The sequence below is a fragment of the Macrotis lagotis genome, chromosome 7, assembly GCF_037893015.1.
Source record: "Macrotis lagotis isolate mMagLag1 chromosome 7, bilby.v1.9.chrom.fasta, whole genome shotgun sequence".
Lineage (NCBI taxonomy): Eukaryota > Metazoa > Chordata > Mammalia > Peramelemorphia > Peramelidae > Macrotis > Macrotis lagotis.
This window is the reverse complement of record NC_133664.1, coordinates 129518155-129544860: the sequence shown is the minus strand read 5'-3', so window position 1 is coordinate 129544860 and position 26706 is coordinate 129518155. Positions and strand designations below refer to the sequence as shown.

Here is a 26706-nt window from a genome sequence, read left to right as displayed (position 1 = left end):
TTGTGTTGAACTCAAGTAGAAACATGTCATTAAACCACTTATGTGTATTATTTTTTATTTTGTAAAATATTTCCCAATTACATTTTTAAGGTTGTTCTTTTTTGCTGTTTTTTTGTTTTTGTTTTTGTTTTTGTTTTTGTTTTTGTTTTTGTTTTTGTTTTTTGCAGGGCAATGGGTTAAGTGAGTTGCCCAAGGCTAGGTAAATAAGTGTCTGAGGTCACATTTGAACTCAGGTCTTCCTGATTCCAGGGTCGGTGTTCTATCCACTGTGTTACCAAGCCTATTACATTTTAAGTCCATTTGAGAGTGTTGTTTACTGCATAGGATGTGTTTGATACCTCTGGTGTAGATTACTCCCACACCAGAACCTCTAACAAAACTGTCTTAGTAGATAAGTTCCAGGGACTTCATTGTAGCATAAAGGGGTTAAGTGACTTCCAGGATATCATATTTTTTTTTGCTTCCTTTTCCAGTTAATTCTGTTTTTTAGCTGGTCAATTTTACTTTGAAAATTGTTTTCTTCAGTTTATTTATCATAATTTGCTGCATTTTTCTCATTTATTTTCTTCATTTTTCTTCTTCTCCTCCGATTTTGAAAATCTTTTTTTTTTTAGGTTTTTGCAAGGCAAATGGGGTTAAGTGGCTTGCCCAAGGCCACACAGCTAGGTAATTACTAAGTGTCTGAGATAAGATTTGAACTGAGGTACTCCTGACTCCAGGGATGGTGCTTTATCCACTACACCACCTAGGCAACCCTGAAAATCTTTTTTGAGCTCTTCTACCAAGAGCTCTTTTTGGAAATGAGATCAGTTCATCAATCTTTTAAAAGTATCACCTATTAGCATTTTGTCATGCTTTCCTCTTTTGAGATGTTTTTATCACTGCTATCAGATTAGTAGCTGTCAATGGTTGGTGCTTTATCAATATGGGTTTTTAAAATTTTTATCAGTTGAACTTTGTTACTGTAGCATAAGGTGTATGGCCCCAAACTCTTTTTTTCTGGGGTCTGCTTTCCACTCTGGCATTCCTGGTGTTACCAGTTTGAATGATGCACTAGCTAGGATAGCTCAACACCACATCAGTTTCCCAGGACTCAAAACTTGCTCTCTAGGCTTGGGGGGGGTGTTGGGACCCTCACTGCTAGTGGAACTGCACTGGACCTTAGCCGTGCTCTCCTGTCTCTCTGGGCTCTGAGTTCTCCTGTGCTCTCCAGACTCTCTTCCCAGCTCTCCTGTCTACGCGGTGGGGGGGGGGGTGTCTACCCTCTCCTTTTACCTATACAAAAGACCTTTTCCTGGAATTCCTCTAAGATAGCTCACTGAATTGTTTCACCATTTTTAGTAGATTTTGTCTCTTTAGGACCTGTTTAGTTTTCAAAGTTATTTTGAGAGAAGTTCTAGGGGCTTCCTAGTTTTGTGCCACCATCCTGGCTCTACTCTGTTAGTTCTATAATCTAATGTATCAAAGATGGAATTTTAATCTTCCTGACTCCAAACTCTGAGCTCTAATGAGGTCAGTATGCACAGGACTTTGCCAGCTTTAAAGTGCTACACAAATATGTGGCGACAGTGGTGGTAGACTATACACCCTTTTTCTTGGCAGGGTGAAGAAGTGGAAAGTATGTTGGGTATGGAGTCTGATAAGGGAAAATTCAAATAATCTCATTGCCTTTAAAGAGTTAAACTGTCATCAAAAAATATCTGTGTGTGTGTGTGGGGGGGCTAGCATGACAACAGAAGTAGGAACAAAAAGAAAAACCACAAAGAGAAGCATTGTACATCACCAAGTACACCGAAGAAGCAACTTCAATGTATGTTGTGTCATTACAATGAATGATTTATTATATTCATACTATAAGGAGAGGCTGGATTCATTTCCTGTAGAAATACCCAGAATAACTGGGCTTTGTTTATCTGTTCACACCTCCCTGAAGGGTAAGACTTTATGTGAAGGTTTTCCTGAGTCCTTTCTAGTTTGCAATAAAGAACTGATTATCTTGCATCTCCCCATCTTTTGCCATCTCAAACATTCAAATTCCCCTTGAATGAATAGTCATGTGTTTTCTGACCCTCCCTTCAAAAGAAAATCCCAGAACATACATTATGAAGTTTAGACGACTGCCATAGTAAGACAATTATCTTTTAAATGGTTCCAAAGAAAACAAATTGGCCAAGAGTTTGAAGGAATAAAGGAAAAGAGTTAAAGTTTACTTAAAATAACTTATTTTTCTCACCCTTTTAAGTGTGTATGTCATTTCCTCCCTGAGCCATTTCCAATGAGAATGAAGGCTCACTCATTCCCCCTTGCCTCCCCCCCACTCCATTAAAAAAGCTTTTTCTTGACTCTTAAGTGAAATCTCTTGGCTTCTTCATCTCCTTTTCCTTCCTCCCAGTACTTTCCCCATCACCCATTGACTCCATCCCTTTACCACATCATACCTTTATGTTCCACTTTTTCATATGTCCTGCCTATATATCGTCCTTCTAACAGCTCTTATAAATGAGAAATTTCATGTGAGTTTACTCTTATAACATTCAATTTACATCAATGTATGGCATAGAAACAATGTAGAGACTGTCAGACAGCCTTCTGGGGGGTGGGGAAGGGGGGAATTGTAGAATTCAGAGCCTTGCAAAAAATGATGGGTACATATTACTATTATATATAATTGGAATTCAAATAAAATGTTAATAAAATAAAAATAACTTATTTTTCTCAGCTTAGAAATCTTATTGCAATATCTGTGATCTCTGTATTCTTCATGACACCCAAAGAATCACTGGTGGGCCTAAGGCCTAGGAGAAGGAACAAAGAACAAGAAAATAAAAACAGGAAACAGTGGATGGGGAGGGGAAAAATCTATATGTAAGTAGCCCGATCTATTAAACTGCAATACTGAAGCACTTACTATGTTGGCAGGCAAAGTGTAAAGTCAGAAATACAGATTATAAAAAAATAAGAATTCCTGCTCTCAGGGAGCTTACATTATGATATTACATATAAATATCAAAACATACAAGATATAGAGGGAAAGTAAGGGAACCTTTGTGGAAAAGACACTAAAGGGTCAAGGAGAGGGGTTGTCAAAGTTTCCCTTGAAGGAAGTCTGAGATGAGATTTAAAGAAACCCAGGGATTCCAGCAGATGGAGGTTGGGAAGGAGAGAAATGAAAACATAAGGCAAAGGAACCTTCTTCATCTGCAAAATAAGTAGGTTGAAATAGTGATTCATTCATAACATGCATTTTCTTCAGTTCTAAGATCCTTTTACCACTATATTTACAGTTCTGCAGACAAGAAATATTTTGTTTTGTTTTGGTTTATGCAAGGCAAAAACTTGCCCAAGGTCACAGAGTTAGGTAATTTTAAGTGTCTGAGGCTGGATTTCAACTCAGGTCCTCCAAACAGTGCTCTATCCACTGCACCACCTAGCTGCCCCCATTCAACTTACTAATTGTTTTTTTTAGTTTTTTGCAAAGCAACAGGGTTGACTTGCCCAAGGACACACAGCTAGAAAATTATTAAGAGTCTGAGGCCGTATTTGAACTCACGTACTCCTGATTCCAGGGCCGGTGCTCTATCCACTGTGCCACCTAGCTGCCCCCAACAACTTACTATTAACAAAGTTCCAGTACTAGAAAATAATTTTCATCTTGTTTTGTGAACCGCATGGCTACATTCATGTTGTATAATAGTGCCTTGATACGATTTTTTTAAAAACTCTATTTCCTTCTTGTTCCTTTGTAAGACATTAAATTCTTACTGTTTTTCAAGTGTTAAAAATATTTGGAAATGGTATTTGACTTGTGAAAGACTTCCATCTTTTACATTTTTTTTATTATTTTTTAGTTGTTTCATTTTCTAATGAACCATTTAGGATTCTTGGTTGATTTTACATTTCCCTTCTCCAGTTAATTTTACAAAGAAGGAATTGAGAATAGGTTAAATGAGTTACCTGGGAGTCATACAGTAATGATCATGAGGTCAGATTTGAACTTATCTTCCTGACTCCTGGCCTGGCACTCTTATCTACTGCACCACTTGCTTCTGGGTGTCATGTCTCTAAACAAATGAGATTCTGATAAGTGCTGATATTCAGTATTTTATTAATGAATTAACAAAATTAGGAAATGAATTTTTTATTTGCTCATTTTTGACAGACCCTTGAGATTAAATGATTTGTTCAAGGTCACACAGCTAGTAAGTACATATGTTTGAGGGTGGATTAGAACTCAGGTCCTACTGACTTCCAGGACTGGTGCTCTATTGTGTCACTAAGATGTCCCCAGAAGATAATTTTTAAGACTGCATATCTACATAGTGGAGGAATTGTCTTTTTCCTTATTGTAGGTGCAGTTTCTGATTAGGAACCTTTGAATATTTTGTCTAATCATACCAAAAAATAAAATACTTGCTAGTTTGTTTTTTTAAAAATACTTTTACGGGATAGCTAGGTGGCGCAGTGGATAGAGCACCGGCCCTGGAGTCAGGAGTACCTGGGTTCAAATCCAGTCTCAGACACTTAATAATTACCTAGCTGTGTGGCCTTGGGCAAGCCACTTAACCCCATGTGCCTTGCAAAAAAAAACCCAAAACCTATAAAAATACTTTTACATTATGGCTGAAATATAAATATTGTTTGAATATTAAATGATGCATATTTCTTCTGAATGTTAATTAAATTAGGCATATCAAAATGTCAATGTTAGCTTGGCTATGCAACTTAATCAAATATAAAAAACTTAAAAAAAAATAAACTCAATCTTAGAATATAAAATTTAACATTTTTCAACTTTCAGACTATTTATGTACTAGCTTCAATGTGCAAACTATATCAGAAATGTTCTTATCAAAAGGGAATCAGACTTAAGTATTATAAAATTATAACCTATATTTGTATGTATAGAAAACAGTACTTCTGAAATTGAAGAAAATAAAATCACAAACATTTTTGATAGTCCCTCCCCCACCTTTTCTTGATGGTTCTTAATCTCTTGATAAAAGGGTAGAAATAATTACCAGAGAAATAAAGAACACAAACACCACCCCCCAATCAAAACAAGACCAACAAAACACCTTCCCACTTCAGACAGAACTGTTTTGTCAGTATTTTGGACCTGATTTGATAAACACAAGTTTAATCCACTTCTTCAAAAGGGCATGCTGTCAAGGTGAAGGATGAACATCTACTGCTATAGAACTAGACTGATTATCATTTCCTGAAGAAGAAGAGTCTTCCCCATGGGTCATTTTATCTGATCTTCTTACAGAAAGGTGGTCAATGCTAGAACTCTCTTCATTAGGTGATGTGGCAGTGGGTGATCCATTCGACATTAAGACTTGCAAAGATTCAGTACCATCTTCAACATCCACCTCAATCCCTAAAGCTTTAAGAATGTCACATTTGCACATGGGACAAGTGCCATGGGCTAGGATCCAGGGGTCAATGCAATTTTTGTGGAAAAAATGTTTACAAGTGAGGATACGTACTATATCATTGGGCTTGTACGCTTCAAAGCACACAACACAGCTGTCCCCATTTGCATTCGTTTCTTCATCCCCTTCTTTTAAAATGCGTAGCTGGAGCTGTCCAAAAGCTTTCTTAAGATCTGTTGTTAGCCTTTGCCATCTTCTATTTTGAATCCTTGCTACCCAGAGTCTTCGAATATGATAGAAAATGAAGTAGGCCAAGGTAGCAGTCGTAACAATAACAAAAGACACAAAATAGTGATTCATCCAGATGATATGCTTTCTGCCCACCTCGATCATAACTGTTACATGAACTCCCTTCTGAATCAAATGCAAAATCTCTGTGCCTTTTAAGTTGCCAATCATGACTACTACAATATCTCCAATTCCTTGGTGAGACATGGGAAACACTTGGTTGCCGGTTCCTGGGAAGTTGTAGATGATCACCCCATTGGCTCCTTTTTCTGCTGCTGTTTTTATTTTCTGTGTGAAAGTACAACCTCCTCGCTCTATGAGGGCAAGCCACATTTCTGAATCCTTGGGTTTGCTGAAATTGGTCAAGGGATTACAGGCATTTTGGTTCCTTCCCTCTGGTGGGACTACAACTCCAGCCACCCTCTTCAAAATGGAGCCTCTTCCAAACACCCCAGTTTCCCCCAACTCAGATAGCATCCGGTTCCCCACATGAAATGATATGTTCATGTAAGCAGTCCAAATTGCACTTGCTCTGCAATAATTCTGACTAAGCAGCAGAAAGACAGTGAAGACCAAAAGCCAGGAAGAAGCAGCATTGGTTCTCCAAGTACCTGACTTAACTAGATTCATTTCTCCCTTTGCCTAGCAACTTAAGAACCAACCAAGCAAAAGAAGTGGCTCCCACATCTGGTGGCAACTAACTGAAAATAAGAGAAAGAAAAGAGTCTTCCAGGGGAAAACACATTCTACTACCCTCCCACATTTTTGGAGGGAAATTCTTGAGACTTCTTATGAGTCTGAGATGTTGAAGGTAAGAATGAGAAAAAATTTATATAGGGGAAAAAAAAATCTAGTCCCACAAAGTCTCTACAGACTGCTGTTGGGTAATGTGATTGTGATGTCAAAGACAATCCAGCCAATCATAAGACATCTTAGCTCATACTGACACCATATTGGCTTTTAAATAGTTCAAGTGTTGTTAGGGGTGATTTCTATACTGTTATATAAAATGTTATGTGGTTACATATCATCTCGGCAGTGAGTTAGCCTCCAAGATCATTAACTGAAAATAAAAACAAAATGGGAAATTCAAGCATATTTCCCTACTTTTTAAAAATCTTCCAGGCTGGGTGACCAAAAGTCCACAAAATTGTGAATGATATTTTTCAAAGTGAATTCTTCTCATCTTCAGGAGAGTGGTTAAAACCAAATGGGCTGGGGTTTTGTTTGTTTTTATGAACAAACAATCAAACTAGCAATCTTAAGAGTCAAATAGAATCAAGTTCAAGGAGATAGAAGACTCTTTTGGACTCAGTCCTGGAGTAGACATCAACAGAAATAGGTAAAATTATTTAATCGTGTCTAAAGACATTCAAATATTTAACAATATATTCATCTTGTAGTGGTTAAAGGACAATGAAGAAGGATTCTTTATAATGGGCTTGACTATGGTTTATACATCAAGTAAAAAGCAAAAGATATAAAAGATAAAAAAAAACTTGTATGGTCTCCTAAAAAAAAATCTGATACATGGGTCATAAAAGTTATTTTAAAATGGGGGATTGGGGGCAGCTAGGTGGCATAGTGGATAAGGCACCAGCCCTGGAATCAGGAATACCTGGGTTCAAATCTGGTCTCAGACACTTAATAATTACTTAGCTGTGTGGCCTCGGGCAAGTCACGTAACCCCATTTGCCTTACAAAAAATGGGGGGTTGGTGGGAATAGATAAAAAAAAAAAAACATGGATTTAGCGACATAGTTTATTATCTAATGGAGAAAAATTGACCCTAAGCAAAAATGTACTAATTAGGGGGCAGGTAGGTGGCACAATGGATAGAGCATGGGTCTTGGAGTCAGGATGATTTGAGTTCAAATTTGACCTCAGACATTTATTACTTAGCTGTGTGACCTTGGGCAAGTCACTTAACCCCACTGACCTTGCAAAAAAAAACACAAGCAAAAATGTACTAATTCTGTGATAGCTAAATGTAATTATAAAAGTTATTTGAGGTATTAAGGGTTCAAATTATTTCTTTAGAGCATAGAGGTTATCATTAAGAATTCCTCCAAATGAAATTTTAAGCAATTGTCAGGTTTTCTATTTTTTTTATTTTCTGTTGGGTTTTTTTTTTACTCTCAGCTCCTTAAATTCTACTGGGATTGAAGTTGCCTGCATAGTAAGAATTCAAAATATAGTAATGACTTTGTGAGAGAACTCAGAAAAAAACTATCATTGTTACCCCAAATGATTCCACGTGGTGTTGACCTAGTTTTTTACTGCCATGGTGCGTTTTATGTTTGATGATGTTATCATGAGCTGTACTAAAGCCACATATTCTGTCATGGAAGATAAACGTCATCAATCAGTGCACTCTTTCTCAGTATCTCACCATTCTTGGCCTCTTTACCTAGTCAATCACCAAACACATGTTTACCCTGAACAAACTGAGACCTGGGAAACACCTTAGCTTAAAATGGCCAAGGTCTCCCACTGCATCCAAGGCCTCTCTAGTTGTCCTGATCTACATCTGACCACTGGATCCAGGTGGCTCTGGAGGAAAGACTGAGGCTGGTGATTTTGCACAACCCTGTCTCACTTAAATCCAATTCACTTGCAAGTTATGCCATCATTTTCCTGATGTCATGGTCCTCTTAAAGAATGAAGGACAAACAACAAACAAGTTCAGTACCTCACTTTGGTACTGAATACTCTGGTGGCTAAATTAATATGACATCATTCAATTAGCATGATTCATTAAATTTAACTTATTGAATGAGTTTGAAAAGAATTGATTATTCAAAAATGTAGTGCAATGTGATAACATGAAAAAGAGAAGAGGGTGAAAAGATACCGAGAAATAAAGATTTTACATGAAAAAAGAAAATTTATGAAAACAAGTAATGATAAAAACAAATACATAATGATACATTTTCAAAATAGGCCATGAAATTGTCTCATGCCTCCCTGCACTACCCTAAAATTTATTTTGTTATGATATATTAATAGGTAATGAAACCTGGAAATTCATAACTTGTTTTACCCTTCACAAAATAAAATACATGTTTTTCAAGTTAGAATATATAGTATCTGGAAATGGTACAGCCACGCAAAAATGAAACCCTGGGAAGCAATATGAGGGGGAAAAATGTTAGTTGTTTTCAATGACAGTGTTCTTCTATAGTTTTTCCTAAATGGTTAGTGATCCAGAGACTGAATCAGAACTCAGGAACATGCAAATATATTTCTAGGAGGATGATTTTGGTTTCTTTCTAGGAATTAGGGGTTATGACCATGGAACACAAGTTCTGGTAACACATGGAACACAAGTTCTGGTAAACCCTATCCTTAGGAACAAAAACTTTATGTATAGAACTTGAGTGATTGTATGCCATTTGCCAAGGAACTGACCTTGATCAATTTAGAGATACATGTGACCAGGATGACCAGAATATTAACACATGTACAAGTGTATATACCTATAACTCTCTATGGAGAGAGAAAGAATAAGACCGGGAGAGAGAATGAGAAACAGAGACATAGAGACAGCAAGAATTTATCAAAAGTTAGAACTTTTCCTCCTTAACTAGATCTGCAATTTTATTGGTATATGAAATAACTGGTTATCAAAGTCCCTACACTAATATGGCTCAGGAAATGTTCTTGGGGCACTGAAGGGGTAATAAGGCTTGCCTAGGGTCATATAACCAGGAAGGGCCTTGAACCCAAGTCCTTTTAAATCTTAGGTCTATTCTCTAATCACTTTATCTTTTATTTTTTTTTTTTGAGGGAAAGGGGGCTGTTTTTTTGTTTTTGGTTCAGTAAGTCACAAAGATCATCTATGCACTAAAGCAAGGAAGGACTTTCATTTTTCACTGATGTAGGAAGTATCCCTATCATTGAAATATGATAATTCTAGAAAGGATTTTCAGAAGTCACCTATTTGCCAAATTGAACTAAGTCCTCAGACTCCAAAGTCAATATTCTTTCCACTGATTTTTCTATTCTACCTCACAATCTTGAGACAGTGAAAACTAGCAAAGATGGTAATAAGGTCTGTGCATGGAGGATGGAATAGGTGGAAAAGGAGAAGACAGTGGTATATGCTGGATGAATTAGAAACTAAATCTTTGAAATCTAACATACAGTTCACTGGGTATATTTAAGAGCTTTATTACAAAAAGACCATTGTCACGCATGAGTTTCAATCCTTTGCTGTGGAGTTTGTTATTCAAGATGGACAAAAAAAAAATGGACACACAAATTTGACTAACTTTAGTGAAGCATGGTCTTAATTTTATAAGGAATTCATTGTATCTCTTAGTTGAAGTGAAACAATAATTCATTCAATACTAGATTTTGTAATATTCAGTTTCATCATTGTTCCTTACATTTTAAGAATGTCACATTTACACATGGGGCATGTCCTATGGGCAAAGAGCCAGGGGTCAATGCATGCCTTGTGGAAAAGATGCTTGCAAGTTAAAATGCGCACTGTATCCTTGGGTTTGTACATGTCAAAGCACACAACACAGCTGTCTCCGTTGGGATCAACTTCTTTGTCCCCTTCTTTTAATACACGAAGTTCCAATTGGCCAATGGCTTTTTTGACATCTGCTTTTATCTGCCGGCGCCTTCTTGTAGTAGCGCTGCGCATTCTGGGCCTCCGAGCACAATACAAAAAGAAGCAGGCAACGGTGGCAGCCATAAAGGTAAAGAGGGACATGATATGATGATTCAACCAAGGTATGTGTCTTCTCCCTACTTCAATTATAATTGTCACATGAACTCCCTTCTGAATCAAATGAAAAAGCTCCATGCCTTTCAGGTTGCCTATCATCACTGTAACGACATTTCCTGTTCCATGGTGAGACATAGGAAAAACCTTGTTGCCAGTACCTGGATAGTTGTAGATGATTACTCCATTGGCTCCCTTCTCAGCTGCCACCTTTATCTTGTGTGTAAAAGTGCAGCCTCCCCTTTCAATGAGGGCTAGCCAAGATTCCATTGACTCAGATCTGTTGAAATTGGTCATAGGGTTACAAGCATTCTGATTCCAACCCTCAGGAAGTACCACCACACCAGCCACCTTTTCCAGAGGAGAATGATTTCCAAATACTCCAGTTTCTCCTAACTCTGATATGATTCGATTTCCCACCTGAAAGGTTATGTTCAAGTGAGCAGTCCATATAGCTTTTCCTTCTGAGTCAGGAACAGTAAGGAGTAGGAAGATGCTGAACCTCAGTAGCCAAAAAGTTGCAAAACTTCGTTTCCAAGAAGTTGTCCCAAATAGCCTCATTCCTCCATTTGCCTTACCACCACCAAACATGGAAAACAAAGACAAAATATCAACAAAATGTAAAAAAAGTAAAATATTTGGCTTCAATATCTGGCAATAGCTAATTAAAAAAAAAGAAAAAGTTCTACATGGAGCCAAGACATCCCTCCTCCCCTTCAGTGTGTTTATACTTTTTGGAAGATTCTCATACTGAAGTACAATTTTAAAAAGTCTTATTAAAATGTGATTTCATAAAAATTGTGACCTACTAATGTCAAAATTGTGACACCAGATATACCTAAACCAATTCATGAGTTTATCGTCCTATTGGCTAGGTAGCAATAACTAAATACAATCTTTTATTTTTATCAATTAGACCTTGGTGTAACAGATTATATGGGGGGGGGGAAGATGTGAGTTTCTTGAACAGTGTCAGTTTGCTATATTGAGGAGGACACCTAATTCTTCTATATTTTTATTTTTCTATATCTAAGAGACAGAAATAGTCATCTATTCACAAGACATCTTATGGAATTAATCATAGGTCAACCAATCTTGTGAATAGTTCTAAACTGTCTGAGGAGTGGCTTTACATGAGAGGCATAGATAGCCTCTCCCTACTCACTGTCACTCTTTCAACATTAAGTGCTAATCATATGCACAAAGATATTGAAATGATGAGAAACCCAGGGAAAACTCACCTGGTTAGACAGATTTACTGCCATTCTGTCAAATAAATCTGTCTGTTTACTTACAATCAAGCTGGCAGGAGATGACAGGCAGCTGGTGGGGTGCTAGTATGACATTGCTGCTAGCTACAGTAGTCTTTACTAGTTTAAAGTAGGACTGCTTTTAGTTTGAATCCTCACTTCCAGTCAGCCTGCTATGAGAGACCCTGCCAGGACTTCAAGTCTCCTAGCAACATTCATTGGATTATGCATGCCTCTCTGGTCCAGACAATGTCACAGTCCATCAGAGAGGACTGTAATAAGTGGGGAAAATCAAAGGACTGGGAGTCAAGGTCACCAGAGTGCAGTGGAAAGACCATTGGAGTAGACCAGTGGAGGATTAAAGGTCTATGCATGAATTCCAACACAATCCCTTTCCTGACCTTAGGCAGGTCCTTCAACCTCTTCAGGCCTCAAGTTCTTCATCAATAGAATGAGGGGATAGCACTAATTGAGTCCTAAGGTCCTTTCCAGTTCTAAATCAAAAAAATTCTGAACCTATTACCTAGTCCTAGTCCTAGGTCAGAGGCCAACCAGATGTTGGATGATGTACTCAATCTCTGTGGACCATAGATCTCTTATTCGTAAAACACTAGAATTGGATTTCTGACCTTAAGATTCGATAAAACTACTCAAGAATAATCAAGTGATCGCTCCTTGCAAGAGTATCACACTGGAGTTAAACACAATGTTTACGAAATATGAAGACAATATCATTATGCAATGAGATCTCCCTTACCACACGTGAAAAAAAAAATATTTCTCCCAAGGTGAAGAATAGAAAATTCAGTCATTTTGACCTAGGTTACTGAATTTCGCTTTTGCCTATTAAAACATTTGGGTCAGTTTCAAGGAATATTTTTAAATCTCTGACTGTAAAATGTTTATTGGATTTATTCCTACCATATTCTTCAGTTTGATTCTTTTACAATTTTTTTTGTTCTCTCTAGTCTGTCTGTCTCTGTGTCTCTCACCATCACCCCACCACCACACACACACTTCCTCAAAAAGAGCATTCCAAGGGGCAGCTAGGTGGCACAACGGATAGAGCACTGGTCCTGGAGTCAGGAGTACCTGAGTTCAAATCTGGCCTCACACACTTAATAATTACCTAGCTGTGTGGCCTTGGGCAAGCCACTAAAGCCTATTTGCCTTGCAAAAAACCTAAAAAAAAAGAGCATTCCAAGATTAGAGTTTGAATTCCAACACATATAGTTATTTGTTATATAATCTTTTGAAGATCACATCTGAATCTCAATAAAATCTGAATTTTAATTTCTTAATATATAAAAATGGATAATAATTTCTCCCTGTACCTGACTATATATTACTGGAGAAGTTGTATACTTATATTCATATTAAGGTTCCCCTTAAAACTCCAAAATCTTCCCCCTGATTTTCTGTGATAGCGACCTCTGAATGAACTCATTTGCTGCCTCATCTCCCTAATTTGTCTTTATCAATCCAAATGCTAATCTACTTGGTGATACCTGTAGTGCAAGATCCAATTGTAGAGCTGGTTCCCAGAAAAAAAGAATTCAATTTCAAATAAGAAATAGAGTTCTGAGGGGCAGCTAAGTGGTGCAGTGAACAGAGCATGGGTCCTGGACTCAGAAGGACCTGAGTTCAAATCCAGCATCGGGTACTTAATAATTACTTAGCTGTATGACCTTGGGTATGCCATTTAACTCCATTGCCTTGCAAAACAAAAAAAGAACTGGAGTTCTGGTCTAGTTCAAAGAAACCTCCATCCAGATCCAAAATATGTTTCTGGGAATTGCCCATTCTGGGTGGCCTACTTCACAGAGATGTTATTAGCGTCTTCCCTAAAAGTGTAATTTATCTCAGCAAAGTTGATATTTCTATTCCATTATGCCTCTCATTATCATGGTGCTCAACATTCTGAATTCAAATCCACAAGTGTCACACTATTAGATTAATGCTTGTTCTTTTTTCTTGATGATCTTGACATCAGGGAGATGATGCTATGACATCACCTGTGTGGGGGATGTTGTGCTAAGTCACCAGCCCCACTTTTCCCCCTGGGGTACAATGACCATATTAAAAAAAAAATCAGTATTACTGGAGATGACCCTGGGTGCAAAGCAATCTAGGTTAAGTGTTTCGTCCAATGTCACACAGCTAGTAAGACTCAAATATCTGAGACCACATTTGAACTCAGGGACCTTCTAACTCCAGGGATGGTGTTCTTTCTACCTTACCATCTAGCTGTTCCTAATAAATTATAACAATTGCATGAAGATCAAAGAAAAGAAATTCAAGCAAAGATACACATGTTGAAGTATTACATATATAGTATGCATTAAATAAGGGAGAAATTATTGACTTTTTTGAACAAATGATTATCCTATTTTTTATATTTGACATCAATAGTGTTATACTATTTTCATCTATCTGAATGTAGTTCAGATAGAACTGAGAATAAAATAGATCTAAGATAAAACTAGTTCTAGAGCAGGTAATACTGTTATTATGCTATGATTTTAAATATTTATTTAAATATATATATATGTATATATATATATATATATTTAAATATTCTGTGAACTACAACCAAGTGGATACAATGACTTCTCATAATTTAATAAGAGTATTAGGTTGCAAAGTACATTCACTAAACACAACTTCAGTATTTCTCTAGTAAAATAGAGTATACAACTTGCCTTTTTTCCACATGGTTTTAATTTTTCCACTAGGACTTCCTGTTTTGAATTTGGAAATAATTCAGAGATTATGGTGGAGTTGTTCTTGAAGCTTTGTGGATTAAAATGATGTACAGGTAGCAGCTTGTAAGTACTATAGTTAAAATTCTGCTCCATGCTCTCCAATAGTTTAACTTGTTGAAGTCTCAAGAATATTTTGAGGTTTGGATGAGTAGTAAGGAGATTTGTCAGTTTTTAGTTTATAAAGGATATGAAGCTTACAGCATATAATTCTAACTACCTGAATCTTGTCTTTCTAGACATATAATAGATGATAAGGTTTTTGCCAAATACATTTATAGATACTAGCTTCCAATAATCTTTCTGTTATTTTTAGAAGCAATGACCTGATCCTAAATCATTTCACTAAATAATTTCCATATACAAATCTGACTCAACTGTTTATTCAACTATTTCTTTGTTGGTATATGGAGTATCTTTTGATTAATATATTCTTGAATGTAAGCTCTTTAATAAACTTCATCTGGAAATAAAACACTTTTGGCTAGATCTAACACAATCAGTTGTATACATCTGTTGCCAGTCTTTACTATTACTTTGCAAAGAAGGTCTATTTGTTTCATAAATATCTTGATAACATTTTAACCTGTTTATTGTGATTTCTGAGAATATCAATCAGTTCTTTTCCCTCATTTTTGAAGAGGGAATGTTTGATGAACCATATGTTTCATTAATATTATATATGCTTAAAAACTATTATACATGCTTTTGTTTAGATATCTTCTAACTCTGTTGTTCATATAATCATGATAAAAGTATGCATTAAGACTTGTATTACATAGGTGTTAAATATTCTTTGTCTCTCTTAAATTTGAACTTCATCCTGTGAATCATATATGGTCTCAGTTGACTCTTGGGCATTTTTATATTAGATATGTATTGCCTGGAGAAGTCCAAAGTATTTAAATATTAATTACTTTTATCCATTTCTTCAGGTTGTCTTCCATATTGATATTCAAAATCTCTCCTTGGATTATAGTACATATATTGGAACAAAATTATATTTTGAATGTCATTGGAGAATGTTACCAAAAGATGAGGTAATTTACTATATTTTCCTTTAGAATCATATAACTTGAAGTAACTATCCTTAAGTAATAAATATAATTTTATGACCTCTCTAACTTGAAAGACATACTCAGTGCTCTTCAGGAGTAAAGGTGATGAGTTCAGGGTTATGCAGATCCAGAGTGGGCTGAAGGTATCACATTTTTAGCATCTATTCTTGGCATTATGTTGCTGATAGTGTTTTAAATGAAGAACAGTTTCCATGGGGATATCAAATACTTTATTATTCTTCTATGCTCAGATCCATTTTTTTTTATCAATTTGCAGTATGTCAAGTCCAGATGCTTTTGTTAAGCACCTACTGTGTCAAGTATTGGGATAGAAATAATAACTAATTATTATTAATAATAGCTAACACTTGTATAGTAATTATTATGTTCTAGGCATTGTATTTAAGTGCTTTATATTACTGTGTCATTTGATCTATATAATTCTAAAATAGAGTAGAATATTATTTGATTTTAGAGATAAGGAAAACAGATTAGGTGGTCACATAGACAACTATTTGCCTCAGGCCACACTTTTACTCAGATCCTCCTAACTTCAGTTGTCCAAAAAAGAAAAGTAAAAAGCAGTCCTTGTCTTCAAGCACCTCACAATCTAACTGTTAGACCATGAGTATGGAACTTACTCAAGCCATGACTAAGTCAGAGGTAATAAACTGACTCAAATCAATAGAGACTGACTTAATTGGGTACAGCTAGGTAGCAGAGTGAATGGAGCACCTGCTCTGGAGTCAGGAGGAAGGAGTTCAAAACTGGCCTCAGACACTTAATTACCTAGCTGGTGACCTTGGGCAAGTCACTTTACCCCATTGCTTTGCAAAAACCAAAAAAACAGAGACTGACTTAATAAAAAAAAGGGTGCTTTAAATTTTATAGTGCTAATTATTAAAAAAAGAAAGGAAAAAAATCCCAACTTTCAGTGAACTTTCAGTCTAATTATGCACAATTAAACAATTATGTATAAACAAAATATTTAACAAGGAAAACTAGATATAATTAATAGAGAGACTTAAGGGGACATTTTGCAAAAAGTTGCATTTTAGTTGGAACTTGAAGGAAATCAAAGGGACCAGGTGATAAAGAATCCTAGGTATGGCAGAGAGCCAGTAGAAATTCCAGATGTCCAGAGATGGAGAATCTTCCAAAAGCAACAAGAAGGAGATCATTGTCACAGGATGTCATAGTACTTTGAGGAATTAAAGGATGAGAAGACAGGAAAGTTAGGAAGTGGACAGGTGATAAAAAATTTTGAACACCAAAGAGAGGGTTTTATATTTGATATGTAAGGGACAGAGAGCTATTAATTGGATGAGTGGAAGTGAGGGAGGGGAAGAGATGTGTGTGTAAAATGGTCAGATAAATAAACAAGCAATTTAGAAAAATTAATATGACAGCGAAATGGAGAACAGACTAGAGGGAGGAGAGACGTGAGGTAGAGAGACCATTCAGAAGGTAATGCAACAGAGGGCTTCCTCTTCCCCAGGGTGGTAGCAGTGTCAGAAGGAGGCATACTTGGGAGATTGCCCTTTGGCTTTTGCAATTTGGGGATACATGGGTAGAACTCAGGAAATGGGGAGGGAACTGTCAGGAACTATATTTCATTCTATTTCTGGTTGTACATTTCTACATTGCCCTTTACTCCTTTGATCAACTTTACATATGTATGACTATAAAAAATGAAGTTGGCTTTTAAGTGTCTACCTTGAAATTTCACTGATCTAGATACAAAATGTAAATTCAATGTTTTCTGAAGCCTTCTCTTAAGACTCAATTCTTGGATTGTGATTTTTCCATTTAATCTCTAAATTATTCTTCAGATAGCTCCCCCATCTAGGAGTTGCCCAAGCTCCTTCTTAATCTTCACCCACAAAATCCACTGGTATCATAAACAATTGAAATATCACAGTTTAAAATTTTAATTCATCAATTATAAAATAAATAGCAAAAAATCTATTGGATTTCCTTATTTTCAGATCAAGAAAAGAACTTTTCTAAGAGATTCTTTTCCATGTATTCAAAATACATTTCCATTAGAATGCTAAGCATTAATTACCTATTTGAATCAACAGGGTTTATTTATTTTTAAAAAAGGAAAAAAAAACTAAAAGCATTAAAGAAAGTAGATAACACTAATTAGACATTTCTACAGGAGTGGACTGAACTTTAAACAATGTCACAGCAAGGGTCTCTGAAAAAGTGGTATAATAACAATAGAAGAAAGACAGCAGTTCTGGGGCTAAAAGTTTAAATTGTGAGAAAATTTAAATGGTGATCAGCAAATATATGAATTTGAAGAGGTACTTTAGAAAATATTTTAGAAATCACCAGATATTTTTACAGATACCACAAAAATTCCTTAAATTATAGATTATAAACAATGAACATACATCATATTTCTCCAGCAATATATCTAAATAAAACAGTCATATTTCAGAAAATGTATTCCTTAGAATGTAAATGCTAAACTTTAAATGCCAAAAAAGTAGTATTTACATAAAAACTAGCAACCTAATGGAATGTTCTTTGACAGAAAGAAATGTTAAGATCTAAAAAGAATTGGAAAAGAATTGAAAGCATTATAATGGGACTTAAAATAAAGCTAATTCTCCTGGTAAAAGTTTTAAGAATGTAAATGCTAAATAATGTGTAAAAAAAGATTATTCTACTTTCAGCAAATATTTTCTGATAATCATTCTTCTGCATTTCCATTTCATTCAATTGCTAAATGACAAAGTCTCATGATGGTCTAATTGTTCTGTCATAAATCTCCCCTGCAACAAATTAATACCATTTCCGTATGTTCTGTCTTCTCTCAATAGACACAGATAGCAGGGCAGAATTTCTTTTAGATATCTACTTCTTTTTAACCCCTACCACAACCATGTAATGAAATAATCTCTTATTCCAAAGGAATATGGAAATAGAATTCTATTAAGTTCAAACACAGAACCAGGTAATTTTTTTTAAAAAATTAAATTAATTACTATGATAACCATTCTTGGGTTGACAGTGGATAATACATACTGCTACAGGTTTACACTGAAAGTCTAGACAGATTTACAGAATAAAACTGTGTTTAATGTCTATTATTTGAGTGGATAGTTGTTTGTTTTGAATCCAGAAATCTTATTTTTAGTCATAGAATTAACACAAAGGGGAAAGGGGTTAGTAATCTCATCCAATTTACAATATTCCAAATTAAGGTGGAAGATATGCTCAAGAAGGAATGGATCAACTCCAACAGAAATAAAATTCAAACAGCAGACAAAACCATTAGCTACAATTGATTAAGGTTGAGAGAGATGACAGCAGTAAGAGGCTTAAGATTCAGCAACATGAAACCAGTAGGAAAACATAAGATTGAAGTATAAGGCTTACAGTTCAACTAATGGAGAATAGAGAACAGAGACAAACTGTTTACTGGGGAATGTCATAGGTGAAAGTACTGCCCCAGCCTAGGCACCTGAGAATTCAAAGACAAACAACTACACCACCACCATGACCATCTTCCTCTCAGCAAGCTTACATTCTGTAGCTCATCTCTAAATACACACACTGAATGTACAAGATAAAGACAAAGTAATTCTAGAGGTATGAGCTTCCAGAGAGATCAGAAATGTTTCTATATAGTAGAAGCACTTGAAGTGAGTTTTGAAGGAATCAAGAGATTCTAAAAGTGGGAGATGAAGAGTTAGTTGAATTTTCCAGTAAGGGCAATGGTCCTAAGCAAAATTATGGAAGAGTAAAATGAAATGTTTTTGCAGGAACAAGTGGAGCAATTTTGTTGGAATATAAGAGTGTGAGAAAGGAAATAATGGATAAAAAGCATGGGAAGGTAGCTTATAACCAGAATGTTAAATAGAGGAATCTGGGTTGTATTCCAGTTACTGGATAGACACCAGAGACATTTTAAGCAGGGATGTCAGACTGTGCTTTAGAGCTGGCAAGCCAGGAAACCCAGGCCCTGAGAACCATGGGGCAAGGTCAGAATGGTCACAAGCTAGACTACAGCACTACCCCTCCTGAAAGCTACTGACAAAGTGCCCTGTGCCTCCATGCCTGTGAATATGGGCATGGACGGGACCCTAAGAAGAAGGTTAAGGAGACCTGATTGGTAGGAGGATGAACGGCTAGAGAGGCATCAAATGTCTTAGTTCTTTCAAATCTCGAGATAGTTATTAACATTTAATGTGTTTGGCAAAGCACCACCTTTCATTATCACTAAGAACTCTGGAAATTCATGTATTTTTCAATGTTTCAGAAAGAAAAGCAAAAGGATAGGTCTCAATAATCACACTGCTAACCTTCACCTCTTACCTGAAATGCCAATTCTCAGGCAAGCTGAATTTTCTCAGAAAGAAAAAAAAACCATATATGTTTATGGCACAGGATGCTGTTATTCTGTGATAACCTTAAGAGCTGATTAGGTTATCTTATTCTGAGCACAGAAGGAATAAGGGTTTGGGAATTCTCTACTTCATAACCATTTAGAGAAAAATAATTTTGTATAACACTTCCACCATTTACACAAAGAGAATGAGAAACAGAGAGACAGAGACAGACAAAGAACAGAGGCAGAGAGAGCTAAACAGAGACAGAGAGGCACAAAGAGAGGCACAGACAGACAGAGACAAGAGAGAGAGAGAAAGAGAGATGGAGGGAGACAAGACAGAAAGACACAGAGAGTGAGGCAGAGAGAGCGAGAGAGCAAAGGAGGGAGGGAGGGAGGGAGGGGGAGAGAGAGAGAGAGAGAGAGAGAGAGAGAGAGAGAGAGAGAGAGAGAGAGAGAGAGAGAGAGAGAGAGAGAGAGAGAGAGAAGAATGTACTTCCTACCTAAAATTCTTCTAATGCCAGCACTGGAAAAGTTCTATAGATTTTTAGTTGAATTTCTCTTCAGCTGTTACCGAATAGATTGCCTAGCTCCAAAGTGGCAACCAGGTTAAAATGAGACGTCATACTATTTATCCCACCTCAGAGATCTTTTGTTCATCTTTATTACAATTTTGATTTCTATAAACTATAAGGTCTTTTCACTCAGCAAAAAGTAATAATGTAGTTAAAAATGTTAAGGATATCTTTTCAGTTGAGTCCAATTCTGCATGGGTTGAATTTGCTTAGCAAAGATACTGAAGAGTGGTTGGTCATTACTTCTCCAGTTCATCTTTTAGATTAGAAAACTGAGGCAATCAAAGTTAAGTGATTTGCCCAACATCACACAGTCAGCAGGTGTCTGGTCTGGATTTAAACTCAGATCTTACTGACTCCAAGCTGGTACTCTATCTACTGCATCACCTAGTTTCCTGGTTCTAAATATATAGTTATCCCTTACCCATCACAACTTTCTCCATCCTGATCTCAATATATTATGGGTTAGCATAGAAATTAAATGGGAATTTGGCAGGTTGTGGAAGTTGTAGACAATACATGAAGTACAGTCAACACCACAGAAAATGTTTAAAAACTCAGAAATGCATAAAATTACATGCATGGTAATTTTTGGTATAAAGTTATTTTTTATCTTTTAATATTCTAATAAGTCAGACTTCTTTGGTACAAAGGGTCAAGGAATTTTACTCAGATTTTCCAGGTCATGGGGCATTGCACCCCTAATCCTTAAGATATGAAAGAGATAGTTAGATCTTTTAAACATCACAGATTTATGAGTGGAGAATGTAAAATGTCTTCAGGTTTCTTTTCAAGTTATGGTATAATCATGATATTCAATAAAAGTGTTACAAAATAGTGAAGTTTATGAAATGGTACTGTTTGGATACTAAAATGTAAAGACAATAGGCCACATTCTAAATGTTCATTTATCTTATCATTCAAGCATGATGGTCTTTTGTGATACGTAGTTATTACTGAATCTAAAAAGGGACCAAAGATTAAGAATTAATTTTGAGGCTATTAGGCACATATTTTTTTTTTTAAATTAGGCACACTCTAACTTTTTGATTCACTCTGAACTGGTTATTCTAATACAAAACTAATTATGCAAAGCAAAAATACTTTAGACTGAGGAAGATTACATTTGTTTTATTACTATAACATTCATTCCAATAAAAAGTATGGAAGGCAATAAAATTCACAGAATTAGAACAGGTGAAATTTAAAGAAATGTGGTTCATTATGAAAAAAATAAAACATGCTGTACTTATGTACTATAGGTAATAAAATAGGTTAATTTTGTTAGCTATATTTTAAAAATGCAACAAACTCCATTCTTAGTTCTCATATGTGAGATTGAAAAAGATGGTTAAAATAATTTAAGATCCCTTATTAATGGCATTATCTTTTTTTAATACACTGGGATAATATATAACATGTTTTATTCCAAGCTAACATTAAAATCTATGTATTTTATATCATTTAAATTATTTTAAAAAGTATATATTAAATAATAATGCTGATTTATGGATGTATGATAAAGTAGGTATATCTTTAATGCTTGAGATTAAGAATGTAATTATCATAAAGTATAATTATGAATGGGAAGGAAAATAAGATATCTATGCAGGAGAGTACTAGAAATAGTATAGATCTTAAAGTTCTTATAGTATAAACAGATTTTAAGTAGCTATGAACCAAAGGGCTCTTTCATTGAACATTTAACTGGATGTTAAATATATATATATATATATATATATATATATATGTATATATTCTATTTATGGAAGAGTATGTGATTTGAAATTCTGATAATCAGTGAAAACATAATCAAGATACATTCCCTAGGTGAACTGATAGTAATAGCAATGGAATACTAAGAAGAAGAAGGGAAAAGAGGGAAAATACTGGAGTCTGCAAAGTACAGACCAAATTATTAAAGGGCTCATTAGGGAAAATTCATAAGAAAGGCTTTCTACATATAAATTCTTCCCACTGGAAAAAATTGCAGAAGAATAAGCCCTAGATTTATGGGTGGATGCGTTTTATTACAGTTTCTCTTTTTAAACTATTTCAGTAAAATCCTCTGGTTGATAGTAGAAAAGGAAATATATTGGTAAGAGACTTCAGGAGGTACAGATCTAGTTCAGACTCACTGATAAGCTTAAACCTGATCTATAGTACCAACCTTGAAGAATGTCTTGGTTGGGCATCCTAAAGAGGCTTCCTTGAGAAGCAGCCTGGTATAGAAGAAGGAGTTCCAGGCTTAGTGTCAGAGACTAGGCTCAACCTCTCACTTTTGATCCTTCAAACAATTTGACAATGGGCAAATCACTTTGCTTTGGGCATCAGTTTGTATTGCTGATAAACTAGAAGCCTTCCTAGTAAGGTCAGGAGTAAAACAAGAATGCCCCCAATATTATTCAATATTGTACTGGGCAATCCTAACAGCACCAATAAAGATTGAAAAAGAGAAAGAAATAGAAAAATGTGGAATTAGGTAATTAAACTATGTGATAATTGGAAAATTCCAAAGACTAAACTAAATAGTTGAAACAATCATTTTATCGAAGTTACAAGATAAAATAAATCCACATAAATCATTCCTATAGGTCACAAACAAAACTTTGTAAGAATAGTTAGGTTAAAAAAATGTAGACAGCATGACATATCTGGGAGTACACTTGCCAAAACAGACCTAGGATTTATATAAACAAAATTATAAAAAAATTTTATACAAATAAAATCAGATTTAAATAATAGAAAAGCTATTAATTGTTCACGGGAAAGAAGGAACAATATAATAAAAACGATAACTATATATTACTCCAACTATATATTCAATGCCATCAATCCAATTAAATTACCAGGATTTTTTTTGCTGAATTAAAAAAACTGTAAAATTCATTTGAAGAAAACAAAAAGTCAAGAATATCAAAGGAAATAATTTTTAAAAATGTAAAGGAAGGAGGCTTAGCAGTACCACAAACAAAACTATATTACAACACAGTAATTAACAAAACTATCTGACTAAGAATTGAATCAATGGAATAGAATGGATATACAATTTATAGCAACAAATAAGCATAATAAACTTGTATTAGACAAGTGTGCGATTTTGAGTTAAAAATTCATTATCTGGAAAAGCAATGTGGCAGAAACTGGATATAGATATATTTTTCACCATATATTAAGATAAAATCAATTACATGCCCTAGACCTAAAGGGAGATTTTACAAAGAAAATAGGAGAGGATGCTGGGAAAATAATTGAGTAGGTCAGAGAATTCTAAATTCCTCAGATTTCCTCCACAAGACAAATTAGCTCCTCGGTGAACACAGAGTGGCAAAAGTAAGCAATGAATTGGGGCAGAGAAGTGGTCCTGAAACGATCAGAGAAGGGTCTGAAGACAGAGGTTTACCCCAGTGATCGCTGGTGGGGAATGGCTGTTGGGTTGGGAGGTAGCCTAAACCTCAGCCATAGGAATTTTCATTTCCCTGACAGTATAGGATATGAACAAGCATTTTTTCAATGAAGAAATCTAAACAATATATAGCTATATGAAAACATGCTCTAAATCATTATTGATTAGATAATTGCAAATTAAAACAACCATGAGATATCACATCTATTAGACTGACTAAAATTATAAAGGGGGAAAGTGACAATGCTGGAAGGAATGTGGAAAAATTGGGACACTTATTTGTTGTTGGTGTAATTATGAACTGATCCAGCTATTTTGGAGTTATCTGGAATTAAGCCCAAAGAATTATTAAAACTACCTATATTTTTTGACTCAGCAATACCACTACTTAATCTATTTCCAAAGAAGATTGGGGGAAAAAGGGGAAAAAACCCTATATATTCTAAAATGTTTATAGAAGCTCTTTTTTCAGTGGGAAAGAACTGGAAATTGCAGAAATATTAATTGGGGAATGACTGAACAAGCTGTCCAAAGTATATGATTGTGATGGAATATTACTATGCAATAGGAAATGAAAAGTTCAGTGATTTAGGAAAAAAAACATGGAAAAACTTGCCATGAAAATGTAAATGAACATTAATTGGAAACTAAATAATCTAATCTTAAAGAGTGAGTCAAAAAACCCATCAGAGAAACAATCAATAATAATAAGGAAACACACCAAAATTTATGGATGCAACTAAAGGGGAATACTTATATCTCTAAACACTTGACCTCAATAAAATATACAAAGATCTTATCTCTGAATTGGGCATGCAGCTAAAAATTCAAAGTTTTTGTACAAAAAAAATCCAATAAAGCCAAAATTAGCAAGGAAAGTAGAAAACAAGGGGTAGAAAGTATAAAGAATTTTATAGCAAATTTCTCTGATAAAGGCTTCATTTTTCAAATATATGCAGAAATGAGTCAAATCTATAAGAATGCAAGTTAATTCCCAAGTTGACAAATGGTCAAAATATATAAACAAGCAATTTCCAGACAAAAGAAATCAAACCCATCTGCAATCATATGAAAAAGTGCTCTAAATCACTATTGACTAGAGAAATGCAAATTTAAACAACTCTCAGTTTTACCACTTCACATATATCAGATTAGCTAATTTGACAAAAAAGGAAAATAATATGTTGGAGGAAATGTGGAAAAATTTAGACAATAATTGATTTAACCTTTTCTGAAGAACAATTCAGAACCATGTGTAAAGGACTATAAAATTGTACATACCCTTAGACCAAGCAATGCTACTACTAGTTCTGGAATAGGAAAATTACCTATTTCTTCAAAAAATAAATATTAGCTCTTAGTGATAGCAAAGAATTGGAAATTAAGAATATGTCTATGATCTGGAAAATGGTTGAACATACTGAGGTATAGGATTGTGATGAATACTACTGTTCTAGAAGAAATGATGAATAGAGAGTCTCACAAAAACCTGGAGATTGTGTGTGTGTGTGTGTGTGTGTGTGTGTGTGTGTTGATAAATGAAGTAAGCAGAACCAGAACATGTTACACAGTAACATAAATACTGTACTGTGATCAAATGTGACTGACTTAACTATTTTCATCAATACAATGTTATAAAATCTCCAGGACCATAGATGAAAAATGTTATGCAACTCCAGTATGTGTTCAGTTTTCAAAAGACATTGACAAGACTGAAAAATCTCTAAAGGATGGCAACTAGGATTAAGGATCTCAACATCATGCTAACTCAAGACTAGTTTAAAAAATAGCAGGTAGAAGAAAAGAATTCTGGGAAACTCTGAATGTATGAAGGACTGTTACCTTCAACAGAGACTAGATTTGATTTCTTTGGCTCAAGAAAGCAGAACTGGGAACAATAGATAAATTATAAAGAAGCAAATTCAGATTCGACATAGGGAGAATTTTCCTTACAGTGGAATAGACAGTCTTGGGGAGGTAGTAGGCTCCTGACCTCATAGGAGACCCTATCAGATAGATTAGGAAAGGTTTGCTCCTTACCTCCCAAAGAATCAGTATGTGAAGTGGCTACAAAGACCCCTTCCAAGACCGAAATTTTGTAATTCTCTGAGAATTCTGCTTTCTTGGTATTGTTATTCAAGAAAAATATGTAGAACTAGAATTGCCAATTGCTTTAAAATTCTCCTTTTGGAAAAAGTGTTATAAGAACCAATTGTGTAACCATGACCAAATGTTTAACTCTATTTGCTTTAGTTTTCTTGTCTATAGGAAAAAATAAAAGATTTGCCTAGATGATTTCTAAGTTCTAACATCCTGAATATGTACATGGCTGCAAAAGCCCAAATGAAAAAGGGTCTTAATCTTCTTCATGTCTGTTAGGCCCTAAGTCAAGCTGTGTCATATATATGCACCTAATATCTAGAACCTGTCACTTTGAAGGCTCCAGGCCTAATAATAATAATATAAAATCTATGATTGTCAATAAAGGAGAAAAAGGAGGCTATAGAGGGTTCATTAAGTCTCTTTATTAATGTGCCCTGTTAATTTACACAGACACTATCCGAGTTGAGTTTCCTTATCACTCCACAAAAGAACTATTGCAATATCCTACCTCCTTCCAGTTTCAAACTCTGCCAGATTAATCTTCTTAAAACACTTTTAGTGAAGGACTAATCAGTGTTGGAAGTGTTATGAGAAGATAGGGAATCTAATACCAATACACCATTAGTAGGGTTATGAATAGGTTAAAAAAACTCTTATGGAAAGCATTTTGGAAATATACTAACAAAGTGTCTAAAATTTCCATACTAGTCTACCTAGAAAGTCTATTTTTAGGAATATACACACCAAGGAGTTCAAAAAACAGAAAGGCTCTACATACAGCATACCAAAATATTCATAATAGTAAA

General features: G+C 35.2%; 3 protein-coding genes across 4 annotated transcripts in view; all 3 read right to left on the bottom strand.

The window, feature by feature from the left end:
• The window catches only part of CADPS2 (calcium dependent secretion activator 2), a 713380-nt gene that overhangs the window by 498655 nt on the left and 188019 nt on the right, over positions 1-26706 (bottom strand). The window lies entirely within an intron of this gene.
• On the bottom strand, positions 5121-6656 carry RNF133 (ring finger protein 133). Its single transcript, XM_074193808.1, has one exon. The coding sequence runs from the start codon at positions 6291-6293 to the stop codon at positions 5166-5168; it is 1128 nt and encodes a 375-aa protein (XP_074049909.1). The 5' UTR covers positions 6294-6656; the 3' UTR covers positions 5121-5165.
• Positions 9817-14136, bottom strand: RNF148 (ring finger protein 148). Of its 2 annotated transcripts, none has more exons than XM_074193809.1 (2): positions 11643-14136; positions 9817-10974 (listed from the first exon to the last, which is right to left on the bottom strand). In XM_074193809.1, the coding sequence occupies exons 1-2, from the start codon at positions 11664-11666 to the stop codon at positions 10051-10053; spliced, it is 948 nt and encodes a 315-aa protein (XP_074049910.1). In that variant the 5' UTR covers positions 11667-14136; the 3' UTR covers positions 9817-10050. The 2 variants fall into 2 exon arrangements, with proteins under 2 accessions (XP_074049910.1, XP_074049911.1); XM_074193810.1 differs by having other exon boundaries at positions 11697-14135.

Excerpts from the sequence above, each read along its gene's own strand:
- RNF133 (XM_074193808.1), bottom strand. The coding sequence starts at position 6,293 with ATGAATCTAGTTAAGTCAGGTACTTGGAGAACCAATGCTGCTTCTTCC.
- RNF148 (XM_074193809.1), bottom strand. The coding sequence starts at position 11,666 with ATGGCAGTAAATCTGTCTAACCAG. Across the intron at positions 10,975-11,642 it reads CAGTAAATCTGTCTAACCAG|GCAAATGGAGGAATGAGGCT; the intron begins GTGAGTTTTCCC and ends GGTGGTGGTAAG.